At 47.3% G+C, this 19,937-nt stretch overlaps 1 protein-coding gene across 2 annotated transcripts in view; it reads left to right on the forward strand.

Annotated features, from left to right (window-relative positions):
* Positions 1–19,937, forward strand: part of LOC138451431 (leucine-rich glioma-inactivated protein 1-like) — a 332,589-nt gene that overhangs the window by 158,628 nt on the left and 154,024 nt on the right. The window contains exon 2 of one of the 2 annotated variants that reach the window (XM_069604910.1): positions 15,548–17,149. In XM_069604910.1, coding sequence (XP_069461011.1) covers positions 16,956–17,149 — 194 coding nt within the window. In that variant the 5' untranslated portion in view covers positions 15,548–16,955. Of the gene's footprint in view, positions 1–15,547; positions 17,160–19,937 lie in introns of those variants that run through there. The other variant, XM_069604911.1, reaches the window with a different exon arrangement.

Genomic DNA, 19,937 nt, shown 5'->3' on the forward strand with positions numbered 1-19,937 from the left:
AGTGTAAGTGGCACCTGTGAGCGGTTTTATTGCTGTATATGTGACAACAATGCGGGCATAAATTGCGAGCCCCTAGGAAACTCTGAAGGTTTAAGATTCCATAATAGTGCTGCTCGTGGTGTAATATATATATAGTGTTCTTATTCACATTGTCACCTGCCGGGAAGTATTTCCAAACCCTGTCCTCATTATACAGGATTTTGATAGGCACACCAAAGTGATCCTCAAATAAACGCAGATCATTAAAACCAACCATAACATCAGGTGGTATACCCAATACGCTGTGAACCTCCATAGCTCTTGCCTGAATGTATCCATCCGTAACGGTTCTAGGCTCTAGCAGGCCTATAATGCTTGCAGCCATACATATGTTCATGTCCCCGTAATTAAAATCCAAGAGCCAGCGTTTCTTCTTGGAAACCACCATACTGTAAAGGGTTTTCTTCAGGGGTCTGTACACACCACCCTCTCTAGCCCTGACAACCACCGACAAAAGTCGCAAGGGCTCGGTTACGACCAGATCCGCCTTACTTTGTAGCAGTTTTCCAATGTTTTCTAGAAACTGCAAAACATCAAAGGTCTGCCGAAACGATCGCCTGGTGAAAAGAGGCCTGTTTAAAACAGTGCTGTCTAGGCATATCTGGACAAAATCGTTAGGCCCAACCGTTTCAAGAATCTGAGAGATGAGCCTTTCAGTAGTTTCTGTGATCACTAAGAGACCTTGACCGGTTGATCTTAACCTATCCAGATTTATAAAGCAGAACACCTCATAGTGTTCAATGCTTCGAAACTTTGGTAGATCTTGCTGGTATGTGCCCATACTCTGCAAGAAAACCGTGTCAGTTTCATCCGGAGGGGGTGTGTTTTGGGGTTGAGCCTCTAAATCGTTAAGGGCTCGCTGCATGATTATCATTTTAGCTTTTCTCAGGCGTTTGAGAAACATTTTCCGCTGCCTGAGGGTTTGAAGCCATTTTAAACGCCGTGCCGGTAAATCTTTTAAAGAGATACCTTGTTTTTTAACAGGGTTTGAGGGTGTGTTTGTGTTTTCCAACACTGGCCGCAGTGTTTCGGGCGCAGCATTTAAGCAGGACTCGGATGTACCCATCCCAGGGTCCACCCCTGTGCTTAAAGGCTCTGGGGGTTCTGCAAAACCAGGCCGGGGCGGTATATGCTTTTGTAGCGCCCATTTCTTTTCAAGTTTGTTTTTAAGAGTTGGTGGTGTGTTCTTTTTCATCCTTTTTTTAGCTATGGTGTTCACCCTGTTTTTAGAATCCCTATCGAAAAGGGCTTGTTTGGCCTTAGACACGCGCTTACGCATGTCTACTAGATGTTTTTTACCAAACAGATGTCTCAAGCGCCAGGCCTGGCGTCATAATCTAGAGCTGTCATGCGGGCCTGATAAGTGTTTTTCCTTTCGCAGTTTTTTTAAACCGGGGGCCCGAAATAACTCTTTTACAACGTGTCCCTTTTTAGAAGCACGTATATTTACAAAACTGTTGGCTGTGTTGAGATTCACAGGCGCTGGGATATTTAAGGGTTGTATATTCGAATCTGTACAATAAATGACGGGTATGCGTCTTTGTTGGTTTATACCGTTGGGCCCCCTGTAGGACAGATCAAGGGGTTTTGGGGAATATCCTTTTTCACGGATGACAGATGCATATCTGCAGTTTTGAGACCCTATTTTTATGGGGGAATCTGAAATTATTATAATATGCGTCGCCTCTAGGACGACCCTGGTGTTAGGTTGAACACCCCCACCTTCTAGAGCTTCAGAAGTCCTAATAGATCTCTCGGTGTTAGGGAACGTAGGTGTGTATGACTGGGGTGGTGTTATATCTCTACAGCCCGGGGGCCACAAGAGCTGATGACCAGAGCCAATGCGGATGGGGATTGCTGGAGAGTACACAGGAGGCGGGGTGATCTCACCCCAAGCCGGAGACCCCTGTGGCGGACTATCATAGACTATGCGGTTGGGGATCGTTGGGGAGTACAAATGAGGGGGTGGGCTCTCACCACAGCTGGGGGTCCACGGACGTGGGCTAACCGTCCCTCTGTCTAAAAGGTTTTCGGAGCCCACTACCGGGAGCCCCGGGCCCGGTATAAGCGCACCCCCTGTCTGTGTCTCCTGGGGAGATACAGCATTCACATGTGCTACAGGTATGAGTGAATCAATAGGCAGTGTTATATGATTGTTGGGAACAATAATACATTGGGGGTTAATGGGTACTACAACGTTTGCAACCCCTTGAGACACCCGCCCCCTTTTAAGCGATAAGCCCCTGTTTTTAATTAAAATGAACTTGTTTGCAGACCCTTGAGACACCCGCCCCCTTTCAAGCGATAAGCACCTGTTTTTATTTAAAATGAACTTGTTTGCAGACCCTTGAGACACCTGCCCCCTTTTAAGCGCTAAGCCCTGCTTTTCATTTAAAAGGAGCTTTGCTGCCCCATCTAACACATCATTACAAACAGCGGCTTTATACAACAGCGGTGTAGGCGGCTGACCTGCAACTGGAGGGGTTCGAGCTGTCGGGGTCACAGTGGACGGCTGCGCTATAACTTCTTTCTCAACAGCAGCAGCACACGCCCCTAAAATAAAAGAAAAAAAACAGTTTTAGTTTTATATTAAAGACCAAGTAATACATTACGGCACATTGTTCAGGTAAAACTCAAGGTATACAAACCCCTTTAAAATATTAAAAGAAACTGGTTGATAAAAATTAGGCCTGTGCAGCACTCTGTAAAACCCCATAACGGACCGATCATGTTCTTCTAAAGACACGCTGAAATATTAACGACACCTGCTATGGAAAAAAAAAAGAGTAGCTCTCAGTGATCCTTTAAGCATACTTACATTCTGTACCCCAGCCAGGGTGCTTCCTTTTTAATGACGGGTTCGCTGCAGGTGTTGGGTGTCTGGCATGGGTCCTGGGGGTGGCATCAGATGTTGATGGTCCAGCGGTCTGGGGATCTGAGGAGGGTCGTGATGCCGTTGGTCCTACAATGGGTGTATCTGCAATAAAAACCAAAGAAAACAGTTACCACCAGGTTCTACATCAAATCGTCACATGGCAGACCTATGCTTCAAATACATAATCATGTTTTACACTAAAGACTCAATTTGTGGAAAGCATCAGGACTCCTATAAAAAAAAAAGCATACATGCTTTACAGGGTTCACCTATAATAATTACCTGCTACAAGAGCCGATGCCTCTCGCACATCTGCAGAAGCGGCGCCCGCATGGATCACCGCTAGAAAATAAGGAAACAACTGATGTTATTGTAAATACCCATTATTAAATAACTATAATCATCTTATGCTCATGCCATAAAACTACATTATGTATATTAATAACAGTTACTAATAACATCTGTATTAAAAGTACACACCGGCGGTATCGATACTAGGAATTCCGTATTCTGCCAAGAGGTCGATAAGTGCTTCGGAATTTATACATGCGTCTTCCAAGGAGGCATCCCATGCAGCATAGCCATCTGCTGGAAGCAATAAATAAAATAAATAGATAAATAAATAAGCCTCGGGTCTCCCATACTGCAAATGCCCAAACCTTGGGGGTAACAGACACCCGCACGCACAAGAAGCACAACACCCCCTGCTTGGGGCCCTTATTAACTGTGGACCCTTGGGGATCAACTCGATGGGGACCTGGACGGGGAGGCTAATAGTTCTGCCCAGCCTTGATGCATAACATTCTTTAAAATGTACAATATACCACACATTTTATCCAAAAAAAAAAACCTTATCCCTAGTGTGCGGGTCAAACCGTGTCACAAAAGAAATGAATGGCCATTTTGCAAATGTGGAATACTTTTTTTCGTTGGTGCCTGAGACACTCTTAGGGCCCAGGCATACCCCAGCCAACCCATGGTTCTGGGTTGGGGTTAGTCGCTTTGACCGGGGTTGATGAATAAATATTATTTAAAAACCCAAAGTGCCCCATTGTGGTGTTTCCTTGTGCTAGCTTTATCAAACAATAACATCAAACATAGTGTAAATGCCTTCCAGAGTTATTTCAAAACAGCTTTCTGAAAGTTAATGGCTTAATTGGAGCAGTAAATATGCGACTGTTATAAAATAAAATGCCTAAACCAGGTGTGCCATCATCCCTTTGATTTATAAAGAACAGGGTGTATACTTCAATGAATGCCTGTAACCCGCGGGTGCTTTAACGCTTCTGTAAACCTTTATTTATTTATTTATTTATTTATTTATTTATTTTTGTCTTAAAAGAACATGCATGTCTTCTAAAAATGATTACGGTATTCCTCACGTGTGTTTTATAGAGACTGTAAACCAGGGCTCAAGTCAGGGTAAATGTGAAACATTGACTGGCCACTTTGAATTTATGAGTTAAAGTCGACCTTGTGGATCAAACATCAGGCGGCTTGCCGCCAGACACTTCACCAGTGCACTATACAACCTGATGAAAAATAACAAACAACTAAAAGTTAAATTTCCCATTTTGGTTCTGCAAGATCCAGGGAAAACATTTGTATTCGGCCTTGGATTTTAAAGCATGCCCACATTTTAACGTTTTCAGAAACACTATCAGAAGAAAATATCCTCTCTTGGTTTTGAGTGTGTTGATTTTATGAAAGGCAAATGCCATTCGTCCTGTGCAATTTGGGTGGTTATGCAAAGCCAGTTTAATGAAATGTGCATAATTCACCTAAATATGCTAATTTCTGATGGCGTCACATCCCATACATTTTGTTTATGAGCCCCCCCCCCCACTTTACATTTTTAGGACTTGACCCCTGCTGTAAACCAGAAACAGAGGGGAGCAGAGCCCATGCTGCTAACCCCTGCAGGAACCAATGACTTTTTTTTTTTTTTAATGGCCGGGGAGCTGCGAAATTCCACAGCTCCCCAGGCCACCGGAACACATGTGGCACACAGGCACCCACCCCCCATGGATCAGGAAGGGGCCCATTTTTAAATGAGTCCTGGAAGGGTGAACAGGGATGGCTAGGCCCTGTTCACCCCTCCAGGACGAGCACAGTGAACAGCCTCAGCGCCACCTGATGCCAGAGCCCCAGGCAAGCGTGTTTCAATAGATAAGGATTATCTTATCTATTGAAAAGCGCTTGCCTGGGGCTCTGGCATCGAGTTGCGGGGTCTTTGTTCACCAGCCCCCAGCAGCACAACATCAGAGGCAAACCGGGCGTCTCATGCACGTTTTTCATTTTAAAAAGAAATACATACTTGTATTTGCATTAAGATAACAGCGGTTTGCAGCTGTCATCTTAATGCAAATACAAGTCTGTATTTCTTTTTAAAACGAAAAAACGTGTATCAGCATTGGGGTGTCTGCGGCTTGCAGTGGTCATCCGCACCATGTAGATGCTAATGCAGCTACATGGTGCGGATGACCACTGCAAACCACGCTCATCTTAATGTAAATAGCCTGCGATGGTGCGGGCTGCATCAGGGGTGCCTGGTCCACAGAGCTTTAGGGGAGCTGGGCCCCCAGGACCTCATAAGGAGGCCTAGCTCCTGAAAGGGGGCTGTCAAAGCGCTACACTTAAGGAACATTTGGAGGGGAATGATGTTTTGAGAAGTAATACTTAAACCATCATTCCCCTCCAAATGGTCCTTAGGCATAGCGCCTTGACACCCTCTTTCAGGAGCTATGCCGGCTCTTTATGAAAAGCAGGCATAGCTCTTAAAAAGTGGGTGTCTAGGCGCTACACCTAAGGACCATTTGGAGGAGACTGGGGGGTTTAAGTGTTATGGCACAAAGAAACACCCATTATAATTCATTCATCACAGACTAAAATGCTCTTAAATTGTAAAAAAAAAAATAAACATTTAGAATGTGCAAGATTGTGCATTCCTGCCAATGCCACCTTACTACAGCAACAAGATAAAACAGGGAACACTGCAGTTTACAATGGGCGCATAATCATGGCAAAGCTGAACCAGAGCCCCAAATACAGACAAAGACACCCGCAAAACCGGGGCACCTAATCACACCCCTCCACGGGGACCCTTGACAATGCATACACAGCACAAAGGACCCTACTACAACAAGATGAAACAGGGAACACTGCAGTTTCCAATGGGCGCATAATCATGGCAAAGGGGAACCAGAGCCCCAAATACAGACAAAGACACCCGCAAAACCGGGGCACCTCAGCACACCCCTCCACGGGGCCCATGACTATGCATGCACAATACAAAGGGCCACATTATTATTATCATTATTATTATTATTATTTTTTCAAAAGACAGGCCAGACTGGCAATTGTTTTTTAAAAAGCTAATACGGTGCAACTACACATATGTCTTTAAAGCACCACACGCTGACCATTGTTTTAAACATAGCGACCCCCAGCATTTACCCCAGAGTCTAACAAACAAACATATTTTGTACCTATGCACATGTATATATTTTTAAACACAGTGGCATGTCAATAATTGAATATAAAAGATAGTACCTGGGGCAGGACTAAAATCTAGCACAGCCCCTAGTGAAAGGTCTGGGAAGAGGTCCTGTAGATAAATTAGGAAAAGTTCACATTTTACATAAAACTAATGGAGGCTGCAGCATGTCAGAGTTTATAGACCCCTTACCTGATAGTTTGTCTGATCCTGCTCCTGCATGGTAGCTGTAACGAGCACGATGACTTCACACACACACTGGGTCTGCAGCTGGTTAATTCTTAACAGGCGTCGCACAAGGGCTGACAACAGTTAACCCACCCCTCTTTATAATGGTATCTCAAAAGTGGCGGGCTTTGCAGATATCTGTGAAATTAACTCCAGATGGTCACCAGCTTCTGCCACTCAAGATAAGGCCCTAGGACTTTGAGACCGGATCTAAGGGTGTTGGGGGAAGGGGAGGGCTGGGGGATGCATGGTCAGCCGGATACCATCCTCCCGGAAATTTCAAGGGCTCCTCCACCGCCTGGGGCTGCATGGGTGTGGCAACATCCCCCGGAAATTCAAAGTGATCCATCAGAGCTGCCCCTCGGGGCTCAGACCACAGCACTTCCACCCCTCCCATCCTGCTGAGGGCTGCAAGAACAGACCATGCAGACACCGAGGTCATTTCCGGACTCCCCTGGAATTTCAGAGATCAACAGCATGTCCACTGGCCCTGTTCCTGTTGAATTACAGCTGTAACACCACGGGGCTGGGCCCAACATCTTCTTTTGAGCTCTCTCTATATATATAGACGGCTGGCAGGGGTGTGGGGTGAACATGGCTTGCGCAGACCCTTGTGCATGTCATTTTGCAGCCTGGGTGCCTTGAAAAGGACAGAGACCTCCACCGATGGCCCAGTATTCACAAATGGACCCTTGCAGAACCATAGGGTCTTGCTTCACAAGCCTGTTGGAATCAGATCCATCACCCCAACATTTATTATGAATATTATTATTCATAAATTATTTTTTTTTTAAAAAAAAATGTTTTCTCCCCAGCACAACCGGCCGGAAAATTATGAAATATTAATTTTTCTAATCATAAAAAAATTAATATTTAATAATTTCCCATTTTTTATATAATTACAAATGTATTTTCGATTTTTTTTTCTTTTTTCTTTTTCTAATTCTTACCTGTCTTATTATAAGTGTAGACACCCTGCCACCCTATACTCAAGACCCTCTTTAACACAGCCAACCCTGGTCAACGCCCAAAGCTTCAATCTTATGTATACCTTACCGCACCTGCCCGGTCGCGCTGATGCTGTTTAATCCGAATTTCAACCCGGTCCTCAGGATTGGCTTGGACCTACAGCCAAAACACTGCTATATATATATATACACCCTGCACGCCACGCCCCACCCTTCAAAACCCCGCTCCACACTTCCGGTTCTTTGGGGGGCATCCGGAGGAACTCCCCTTGGGGCCCCAACCCTTGGGGGGACCTTCCCGATAGCCCCCATGATGTCACATCCGGTGGGACACTCCCGCTAAGGACCCAGGGCCTGTTAAACACACCTACATCACTTCCGGGACAGGATTTTGCCCAGGCAGAACTTCCAGGGGAAGCCCCAGGGGGCCACACCCAGGATATGACATCATAGGGACCGGATATCCCGCCCTAAAGGGGCGTGGAAAGCTGTCAAGGCTTGTTTGATGAGGAAAGGTATCATTGTATACTACTGGAGTGCATCAAGCACCTGGAAGAGCACACGGGAGAAACAGGATTGCGAGATACCATGCAGCTGCCCAACTGTGTGCTGATATATGCCTGTGGCAAGGAAGTGTAGCCCAGACACTACCTTCAGCAAGGGGGGAATGGCTGTGCGGATATTAATGAGGCTCACCAGGTCATCATGTATCAGGTCCACTAATGTGGTGATGGTCTCCCTGTCTAACCGGTACAGGGTGTGAATTTCAGCCGGGTGAGGTTGAATGGTGTGACCCTTAAGCAAGGGATGGGTGGCTGCCTGTGGGCTGCAACCTGCTGGACATTGGGGATTTGCAGGGCCATGATAGCCCTCCTTCTCCTCAAGCGCCTCCGCTGCATCCTCTGTCTCACTGCCTCTTCAATTAGTAGCTCTGCAGGCATGGCCTCCAGCTACAGTACTGGTACAGCTACTGCTAACATTGTGGTGTTGGAAGGGGTGTGGGTTGTGGGAGTAGTCTTTTTGAGCTGTGGCCCAGCCCATTGGGTCCACCTCTGCTGATTTTCAGCACCTGTGGCATGTTTCTGCACACCTGAATCCACTTAACGTCTGGTCCCCGATGCCGGTGTTTCCAACATCATTTTCATTTTGTTACCGGCATTTACATGCTGGTTATTGTGTGTCCGTGCACCTCGAAATCTGCACTTACTTACGCCATGGCGGTATCTCAGGCACGGCTGCCGCGTGTCTCTGCAGGTACCGGCAACAGTGTTGCCGGATGCGGTGGGTCACTTGCGATGGTGTTTTTCCAACATTGCGACTCGTAGTACACCGGTCTGGAAAAAGGTGCCAGTACGGAAAAACCAGCACTGCTATTTCAGGCCCAGTGTCTAAAAATCTGTGGAGAAGGGCATGCCACAATATATAAAGGCATCGCCATTCCTTCCATCCTATATGAGAGGTAACAACCACTGTTTCTCTTAGTGGCTAACTGGACAATGTTGCATTCTTAACTGTATTATTTTAATTTATTTTTCAACTTCCTTTTTAACCATTAACGTTTTCTGGTTATAGGAGACCTCTTATGTTCTTCTGACCATACAGCGTGCATAGACATAATTTTACCCAATGTTCCCATATTATGACATTGTTCAATCTTCAAAAATACATGCATGTATGATACAATAATTGTAGAATTGTCAATCAACCTCAGATTTTCGTAAGACATTATAACTCTGAATAAGCTCAACAGCTATGCCCTTTAGATTAAAATCTGGGTACATATATTCAACTGTTATCGTTTGTGGCATCATAAACAATTTCCTTATCATCTTCGCCTCAAACCTTTTTAGTTGAGCTTAATAGTCGTGACCCCACACCTCAACGCCGTACTGCTACAATGGGCTGATCTTTTCTGTGTACAATAGCAAATTGCATGCGCTGAGAAACCGATATTTTTACCAATAAAACCACTTATCACATTTGCAGAAGTCATACATTTTGCTTGATTTTCAAGGCACTGCTTCCTCCATTTTAGTTTCTCATCCACATATATGCCCAGAACTCTACTATGGCCAAGGGTCACTTCCTCTTTCAGTCAAGCCCAGTGACGCTTCAATCAGGTCGATCAATATACTGGCCTGGCTGTAACCACTGCCGGGTGACAGCAGAAAAGCTAACCGTAGTGACTCAGACTGCAGGAGTTTTCTGTCCATTGATATACACATGTTATAGATAGAGTTGAGTATTATTGGGAACTGGGATCTCGTCTGGAGACCCGGTGCCAATCCAACTAGGCCACTCCTTGGCCTAGTGGGAAGTCCTCCTCTTGGAGGCCCACATTAATGATGGACTTCTCCATGAGTCCAACTTTCACTATGGCTTGCTTGGGTAAGCCCTTGAAAGCAGGATCCCCTTTCCCATGGCGCAGCTCCTTACACACAAAACAACCTTTGGGTGGTGAGAACGCAGATGTGCCAGTGTTAAGTTTTCTTGCGCTCTTCTTTTCAGTGTCTACAGCTGAACTAAAGCTTTGGGATTTACCTTCATTCTTTTGGGGACCTGACTCCTAAGAAGATTGGGTTGAACCTTTGTCCTTCCCATCCTTGTTTACTTTTTTGTCTGAATATTTCTCTTCCAGTTTGTGTGTGCCTTTTTCTGGAATTGAGTACTCACAAACCTGTCGGCAGCCTTTGTAAGTTCCTTAGGGTCTGGGATAGTCTTGTCCACGAGATGCTGTTGTAGGTCAACCTCACAATTCTTCAAGACATGCTCACACACAATCAAATTGTACATCGCTTTAAATCGGTCAACTTTGTTACCAGCCACCCATCTGCTCAGATATTTCAACGACAAGTGTGTGAAGGCTTCAAATGTCTGGCCTCTCTTCTTTCCAAGCTCTATGAATCTCTTGAGTTACTGTTCTGGGGTTTTGCAGAACTTCCTGAGGAAGGCCGCCTTCATGCTTTCATAAACTGGCCTTTCCTCAGGAGTTAACTGAAGAATGGCATCCGTCTCTGGTGTCAGTAAGCTTCTCATCAGGGCTGCACCCAACAGTACCTCATCCACCCCCTGTAGTTGCAAATCCAGCTTGAGCGCTTCAAACCATTCAAAAATATCCTTCCCCACGTCATAAGCCTGCACTAAGTCTTTAGGGATGGGCCGCCGGGGCTTATCCCGGGCACTCTGGTTTGAGCCACTACTGCTGATTTCGCTAGAGGTGAATCTGTTGTCCTTCTCTTCCTGCACCAGCTTTCGCAGCTCTGTGGTGACCTTGTCCTGCTATTTCTGTTTCTCTACTACTAGTCTCCTCTCCTCGAGCAGGAGCTTTCTAGCCGCTACCTCATTAACAGCCAGAACAATTACTGGGCCACTTAGAGACTCTGCTGAGGCCTGGGACATGCGGGATGCCACACTAGCCCCTGACATCACTGACACTCTAGAGTGTTAAGAAACCATGCTTGCCCGCCCAGCAGGATGGTTGGCGAGAAACACTGCTCATTCTGTCTTCCTCGTCATCTTTCACTTTCACCGCTGGAAGGTCTTTCCCATTCAGGCAGACAGGGCCTAGCCCATCTCTCGGTTTCTTATCCCCAACCACCCTCGCGTCTACCCAAGTTTGGAGGCTGGTCATCAGCTCAAATGTGTTAATCTTAGTGCTTTGGGGAAGTCCCCTCTCTTGACATAGGACGTGCACGACATCCTTGCTCATCCCTTTCACAGTCTCCACTTCAAGATCCACAATAATTACAAATACCTAGCAGTGTCTAAATGTTGCCTGCAGCAGTACATTTATCGTTGGGTGACTAAGCTGTGCGCAAGGCTCCAAATGATCCGACCACTTGCCACCAATGTGACAAATCATCTTTCCGGGCACCTGTGGTCCAGGGATGAAAATCGGTTTCTAAACCATCATTCAGCCCCATACCTCTAGTACACCAGAAGGGATCCGAACAGATTTGAAACACAAGCAAATTATAAACCTTTTTGTCCAATTTTGGTAACGTGGACAGAATGGCAGGCTTATCTCTGGAAGGTAATGGAACGTTGGTTAGTTGCAACACAGCGAAAATACAAGTATTACCCAATGATAAAAGGGACTGTCCAGTCAATGTTGTATATAATTATCTACTTTATTATATCACAACAGACAGTTCTAGCACACTACAAATATACAACCCACCCTATAAAGGATTGCAGAGGACAAACTGTTTCAAGAGGGAATGGGGATGCACTCTGGATACTGACAGGAGGGTAGTCAGTAAATAATTAATCACAATAGTTCAAGCATACTTGGTTTCAGCACAAAGGGAGAAATGGGTCATAAAATGTCACTAGGGGCCTTTGAGAAGGACCATGGAGACAGAACCAAATTGTACGTAGTGCTTATAGAAGTTCTTGGTGCTCGACAAAGTTGAGTCAGTTTCAGGGCACTTTGCAGAATCTGCAACAGAGTTCAAGATGAGAGACAGTTTAGGGTATCAGGCAGCTGGCAGTTTGGCTAGAGCGGCTGGATGGATGGCTGCAGGCTGGACAACATGTCGGATCAGGATCAGGAATCATTGTCTCAGTGCTGGTTGGCATGTCTGAAGCCTGCAGCATTATAACAATCAGTGGTACAGTCGGTTGCAGCTTGAGGGGCTCGACTGGCTCGAAAATATCTTTTAAGGTGGAGTCTGGTTGATGCTTGTCGATGCATTCATACTAGCTTCTTCACTGGACTTGTCATCCTTGAAGATGGACGACTCAAAGTGGAGGAGAGTGTTCCAGGTAATGCCCTTGTCCTTGGTTCAGAGACTCTCTGGCACTTCCCACCTAGGAATCTTTATGCAGAGCATAGCAATGCACACTGTGTGCTGGCTGGGTACTGGTTCTGGAGCTGCTGGAGCGTCTTCTGGATTCAGTATTCCCCTCTGTTCCCTGGGAGAGGTTTAGGGGAGGGATCTTGCTTCCCCCTTTGGAAATCCTGGCCGTCCTTCACTGGCGGAAGCTGTAAGTCAGACTGTACCTTCAGCCAGGGACCAAATGAGTTCTTCTTGTTACTCCTTGCAAAGTCTTCAGATGATCTCCCAAAAGAGGGGCACAACCCTCTTTTAAAGCCAAGTGAGCCCCATTGATTGGTGCAGGCTAAGTCTACCTTATGAACCAATCCCGGGTCTCCACCAACAATCTTCTGGTATGCGTGAGGTCATAACAAGAGTGTTTTGCAAAAGGAAAGGTAAAGGGGTGAAAACATGTACTACTAAGTCCCACCCATCTTCCTGACTGCTGTGGATCAAAGTGTCTCTCTGGCTAATTGAGCTCTCTGTGGTTCCTGATTAAGGGCAGGTCCCTCTTGAAGTTGTGGTGAGAACAGACTTTCTGTCTCCATCAAATCACATAATCCTACCCTCTGAATTGGGTCCACCTGCGGGGAATGCCTACTGTAAACACATTTAGCAGACATGAGACTTCACTGCCCTTGATACTGAGGGGCGGGAGCTGACTTCAGGTAGACACAGATGCATATCAAAGGTGTTGGGGTTTCCTGTCTTCCGTTAACCCTGTGACGTGGCCTCTCGCGGGCCTGCTTAAATTAACTCACATCAGTATGCGTTGCTGCCACCAGCAGGGCCATCAAAGGAGAGGGAGGCTACATGGAACCTTTGTTATTTAATTAGGCTGGCCATGGCAGAGTGAAAGTTTTGCCCTCCCCCTTTTGAGATGCTTTGATGTACTCCTGGGTGTCACATTTCAACTAAATGTGATAGGGAGGTCTGCCCTGTAGGCTTGTCCACCCAGAGTACACAGGTCTATGTGTTTGTCGCGAGGTTGATCTATCATCATTCAATTTCCTAAAATAATATCCAAAAAAAAGACCCGGCGAGTGCACACCCACCATGCGGATGGTCGAATTCCTCACAGAAGTGACATTACAAAAGTTAAAAAACTAAATTAAGTATAAAAATAATAAAATAACAAATAGTACTCAAATACTATTTTACAAATACAAATTGTTGATCATTATATTTCCAATCATTTCACTATTAACTATGGTGCTGCCTCACTCAATATGCAAGGACTGCAGTCATGATATCCGGCTTCCACAGCCCGCAAACCCATAAAAGGCAGCATTGCTTTTTTTATGCTAGTACAGGCTCATGCAGCCAGTTACTGCATCTTATACCTGCTAGAGCCTCACATGCCTCACATGGCAGTTATAGTCAAAGTATAATAAATATTGCCATGCCATGCTATAAAAGCACAGCCTCATATACCCAAGTAGCACCCTATCATTCAAGGGTTCAGCCTCATATGCATGTATAGTCATTACATGCAAGCTAAATCCTCTCACAAAATCAATGTCATGTGCAGCCTCAATCACCCAAGTATAGCTATTTTATGAGAGGTGAAGCTTTATATGATTTATATGTGACTTAGCGTGTTTTTATTTTTAATAGTGGATACTGAACTTAATCACTTTTAGGTGATCTCAATTAGAGAAGTTAGATTAGGTTGTATGAGGTAAAATGATCTGCTCAGGATCACACATGTTGTAGAGAAGCCATGATATGTGCCTAGGTGATCTGTATTACTGGGCCTCATTACGAGTTTGGTGGTCTCTCATTTGTATCGAGATCGGTTGCGAGGCTGAGAGACCCGGTGTGGCGTGTCACACGCATGTATGAGGGATTTTCATGTTACTTGTTTGCAGCTAGGGGGTTGCGCCTTAGACAGCTCTGGAAACTTTTGTTGGAAGCATTAGAGCAGGGCCAGTTTCCACATCCCGAGGTTTTGCTGCTTCGTGTTGGGGGTAATGACATGTCCTGATGGGACAGGCAGCAGGTGAGGGAATTCATTGTTAATGAGTTGGCTTTTCTGGCGCACCATTTCGGGGGTACGATCATAGAATGGTCAGAAATTATCCTGAGGGGGGATTGGGGCAAAAGGGGTGAGCCCTGCAGCCATGAACTCATCAGTAAGGAAGCTGAACATGGAATTGGCAAAGTTCACATGCACACCCCGGCTGTGCAGTTTTAGGCATGGTTTATTAAGGGTGTCCTCCACAAACCTTTTTTCAGAAATGGGGTTCATGTCTCCCTCGAAGGTGTCAATGTTTTCATTCACGATTTACTATGGGGTATACACGGGTGTCTGTTCCCGAGCATTGGGGGAGGGCTGTCGGACAGTAGCCCAATCAGCCCTGTGGCGCTGTGGACGGGGACCTACACAATGGATTACACAAAATGTTCGGACCATGACCAAAAATGTTGAATTAACAAAAACCATGAATTTGCTACCCGGGTTGTGGGTTGAGGGGTCCACTTGCATCCAATTGGCCAAATTCATTGGGTGGATTTTTAGCCCAGGCTTGGGCGTTTGGACTGTCCGGTGGAATTTGGATTTTCTACAAGTAACTCTTGGCCAGCTCAGACAGCTAGTAGGGCAAACAGGTGGTCGGGCTGGCTGCTAGGGGCCAAAGTCATGGCAACTGATGATGTAAGATGTAAAAGAACTATTGTGTCCCCGTCATAAGTGCCTTAAAAAATTCTGTATTAAAATGCTGCCTGTTTACTTCCATAAGTGGTGTGTTATCATTTCTAAAATACTGTGTATGTGATATTCAGAAGCCAGGGGCATACTGCCATACTACGAGTGCACGTCTATGTGCTACGTGCGTGGGTCCCTGATGTTGTGCTCTGAGTGTGCATGTGAAGTGAAACTGTGATCGTGTATATGACGTTGGTTTTTCATGATTTTGAAATGTTCGACACTGTAGCTCGTATGTGATAGGAGAAGAGCGTGCTAATGACATAGCAGTATGTGGTGTGCTATCGGGGTCCACGATTTGCGGGTTTAGGGGGGCTCTGCAAATGATTAAGGCCCTGTGACGCATGTTGTAATATGTTTGTGGCATACAGGTTTGCTGACTTTTACTTTTCTCTTTCTTGTGCTTTTTCGCAGGCTCCATTCTATGGGCTTCTCGGGGAGCAGATGAAGGCGTGGGCCCCCTCTGACTGGACATTAGCTGGACCTGCGCAGCACGTTCCCTCGACCCCAGTGGATGCGGACTGGGAGAGGCCAAGAGGCGGGCAGGGAGTAGGGGGGAGAAGGGAGTGTAATTGGAGAGAGGACTACAAGTGTCGCACACAGAGAGGCACGCAGAGAGCAACCGTTGGCGACATGTATGAAGAAGAGAGGGACTTTTAGAGTGAGCATAGGGACCTGGGTATATAAAACGCCCCCTCACACACAAAATAAAGGGGTGAGTAATAATAAGAGAGGACGACTTGTATGAGGAAAAGCAGATATATGGCTTTTAGAGAGATGGGCGAGGGATACTTAGAGAGGCCTTCAGTGATATTTACAGAAGAGATTAATGATTTTTAGGAAGTGGTGAGCAACCTTTAGAAAAGGGGTGAGTGACGTGTGATGAGTGGGTCTCGGGACATATTCCAGACTAGGGGCGGTATTTGGACCGAGCACCCCGTTTAAATAGGGTGGGGAGTGCATGGAGGATAAAGTGATGAGCAGGGTTTTTAGAGCGGGGTGGGTGACATTATGGCTGACTAAGAGCGTGTCCTATATTTAGAGAAAAACCTCGAGCGTGTCAGGAACAAACGGGAGTGCTGGTGGAGTGTCGAGCGAGAGCTGTCATGAGGGAGAGGGACAAGGAGAAAGAACGAGAGGCGGAGCTGCGAGAACCAAGGGTTTATATCTAGAGATACATGAGGAACTAACATCGAGGAGGTGGAGTGCGTCACAGAGGAAGGGGGACGGGCGGCAGACTTTAAGGGAGAGCGGAGGGGATTAGTCAGGCTCGGATTGTATTAGAAAGGATGGGGCGTGTCATTACTGTTCAGAGAGTGATAATTAGAGAGAGTGGAGTGAGTGAGATTTAGGGTCTGATTTGCAAACGCGTTTGATATTGGCAAAGCCACATGGGAAAATGCTCCGTGAATAAGGGCCTTACAGAGTGATAGTGGCAATAAGCGCTCAGAGAAATCTAGAGGCTCTGACTGTGGCAGCCAGAAAGAAAGACAAATGAAAGAGAGCGAGGAGGAGAGGGAAGGCGAGGAAAAGAGACAGATAACCCGGAAGTGAGTGTGTAAAACAGCGAGAGCAGCGGAAACCCCCTGAATAGAGTGTGTGAACGTAAGAAAAGGGGAACATAAGCAATACAAAAACAAATACATGGGAGGAAATGGATAACATTAAATAGGGTTCACAATACAAGTACTGAGAAAGTGGGGGGAGTTTAGAAAAAGCTTCGCCCAAGCCCGCAGTCCATACATCAAAGGAATCCCCACTGGTGGCAGGCCGGAGGGTGCTGCTGTGCTGTTCATGTTCAAGCCCCGGTGGACACACGAGAATGGCTGGTGGGTTCCGGCTGCCAGTGAGCGTCCTCTTCTTCCTCTGCCTCTCCTGCGCACTGCAGCAGCCCAGCGGGGCCTGGCCGCGGCTGAAGTGGAAGTGCCCAGTGGGCTGCACCTGCACCAATGACCATGCCTTATGCCAGGGCACCGCGCTGGTACCGCTTGGACTCCCTCCCGGCCTCGTCTCGCTGTAAGGGTCTGTAAGCATTTCTAAACATGATGTCATTCCGTACCTGCGTCTCGTCTATACCGCCTGCATGTTAACGGAAACGTCGTATGGTCACGTGGGCTGACGAGCGGTGCAGAGGCGGACTCAGGCAGGGCAGAGCGGTGTCTGGGTGGAGGGTGCTGGGCTCGGGGAGGCAGTGTGGCCTCTCTGGGCGGGTGCAGGGGGTGTGTATGCATGGAGGAGGTGGCGAGGATGTCAAAGGGGAGTGGGAAGGCTGAGGTGAAGGGGGTGGTGGTGGAGGGGGCGAAAAGGGGGAGGACGGCAACTATGCAATCTTCATCTGTGAAGGGGGGGAAGAAGGGGGATGAGGTGCGGCTCCGAAGCAGGTCTGCACACAGAGATGATGGTGGGGGACTGGACCGGGGCAGGGTTGGGTCGGGGGCCCAGGAAATGTGTGCATTGGAGGGGCAGGGCATCTCATGAAGTGGTGCGTCTGGAGTGGTGCAGACAGTGTGTGGAAGGTGGTGTTGAAGCCGGTTAGCCGTGAGAAGACATTTCAGGGGGAGAGTCCGTTTGTGATTGCTGGGTGGGTGAAGGCGGCTGTGGGGGATGTCACTCGGGTGCTAGTGGTGGATGGGGGCTGGTTGTTAGTGGAAGGGACGGATGCTGGTAGTAAGGCTAAAATTCTGGAGGTGCATAGTCTGGGTAAGCTTGCGGTGCAAGTGTTTGACCAGAGTGGAGTGTCGTGTAAGGGGGTGCTGTATGGAGTACCGGTGTCTGTGGAGTTGTCTGTGGTGGAGGAGCAGCTGGCGGATGTGGGGGTGGTGGAGGCGTGGAGGTTGGGGAGGAGGGATGAGCATAGGAAGGTGGTATTCACAACTGTGGCGTTGTGATTTGCGAGGGCGGAGTGTCCGGAGGAGGTAGTGTTGGGATTGCAGAGGTTTCGGGTGAAAGTTTATGTGGCGTTGCCTTTGAGGTGTTATAAGTGTCAACAGTTTGGACATGTGGCGGGAGTGTGCAGGAATGAGAGGCACTGTGAGAAGTGTGGTGGGGATCACAATATCAAGGAATGCAAGATGGAGACTCTGGTGAAGTGTGTGAATTGTGGGGGGGCATTCTACTGCGTTTATGGGGTGTGAGAGTCACAGGGTGGCGAGAGAGGTGGTACAGGTGAGGGCGGTGGAAGGTTTGACATATGTGGAGGCTGTGGTAAAGGTGAATCCAGTGCGGGTGATGAGTGAGGTGTGTGGGAGTGAGCCGGTGGTGGGTGAGGCTGTGTGAAAGATGAACATGGTGGGGACGGTGAAAGGCGTGGATGTGGTGGTTCTCCCGAAAACTGAGTTTATGTGCTTTGTGGTGAGTGTGCTGGAACTGGTTCAGGGGAATTTGTCTGTCAGTGTGTCGGTTCTAACGAAAGGTGTGGTGGAAGCGGGGAGGAGGTTTTGAGTGTTGTGGATGTGCTGGAAGAGGATGTGTTCAGGATGGTTGCTAAAGTGCGGAAGCAGAGTGGAATGTCGGTGTCATGATGCCTACCCCCGGGGACCCAGACCAAGTCCAGCAACCCCGGAAGTAGGCATCAAGTTATTCTAAGCAAGCCCAACAACCCCTGCTAGGGGCTATTGGGTGCAGTCTTGGCGCCTATGGCGCCAGGCTCATATGGAGAGTCAGAGCTGGCGCCATAGGTGACAGGCTCATAGAATAAAACTTACCTGATGCAGACCATGCTGCAAACTCACCTGATGCAGACCATGCTGCAAGAGCTCCAAGCCAAAAGAAGCTTGGAAGGGACTACTATACCTAGGGACTATTTTTTTTACTCGGGTGGGGCTGGGGAGGAATACTTACCTGGGACTACTTTGGAGGCTATTTAAACCACGCCCGAAGAGCAGCACACGCTTTGCGTTATTCTTCATCCAGCAGCGTAACGCTCACCGTGCCTGCAAGTCTGCATCCAGTCTTCTGCCACGCCTGCCTCGAGTCTGGAGCTCCTAGAAAAAGGGAGAAAGAAGGAAAAAAGGTTAGAACAAGAGCAATACCTTTGATCCTTACCTGAATTCCTGATCCATCGCGCCGTCGAGCTGGAAGAAAGAAGTTATTTTATGCGCGTCGCCTCGCCTGCTGCAGCGCTGCGCTGAACTCACCGGCCTTTGCAGCATCTTCACATTCTACCGCATCCTTCTGCATGTTCCCGCCACACTCCGGCACCTAAGGTGAAGACAAGGACAACAAGGTGAGCCAAGGGAATACACAGAGGCAATGTTAGTTGCCCCCCCATAGACTTACCTGATTTTACCACCGGGGGTACTATTCCTCTTCACGGGTCGGCGCAGCTTCCACTGCATCCATGCGAACCCTGGCCCCTAAGGGGAAACAAAAGGACAGCAAGGTGAAACAAAGGGACAAACAAGGGGAAACCTCCTCACCACAATAGACTTACCTGATTTTACCACCAGAGGCATTATTCCCCGAGAATTCATACTTTCTCTCAGCGCCGGAATAAGGGAGAAAGCAACAGGTTACATATTGAGATTATTTTATCGAACTGTGTTGGATAATACAAATCCTTACCTGAATATTACCGGTTGCCACGAGGAACTCTTGGCTAGGGTCAAGCTGCAACCTGCAAGGAATCGGACAAGAGTGAAAGCGGACATTTGAACTCTTAAGAACTACATACTTACAGCGTCTTTCCTGGAATCTCAGAGTCAATATTGTTCTTGAACTCACCAATTCCTTTGATCCAGTGAATCAACTGGTTATCTATGCGCCCCTGCGCTCAATGCTGGATGGAGAGCTCATCTTTCCAAAC

This window comes from Ambystoma mexicanum, chromosome 1p (assembly GCF_040938575.1).
Source record: "Ambystoma mexicanum isolate Mex_15411 chromosome 1p, UKY_AmexF1_1, whole genome shotgun sequence".
In the NCBI taxonomy this organism is placed as follows: Eukaryota; Metazoa; Chordata; class Amphibia; order Caudata; family Ambystomatidae; genus Ambystoma; species Ambystoma mexicanum.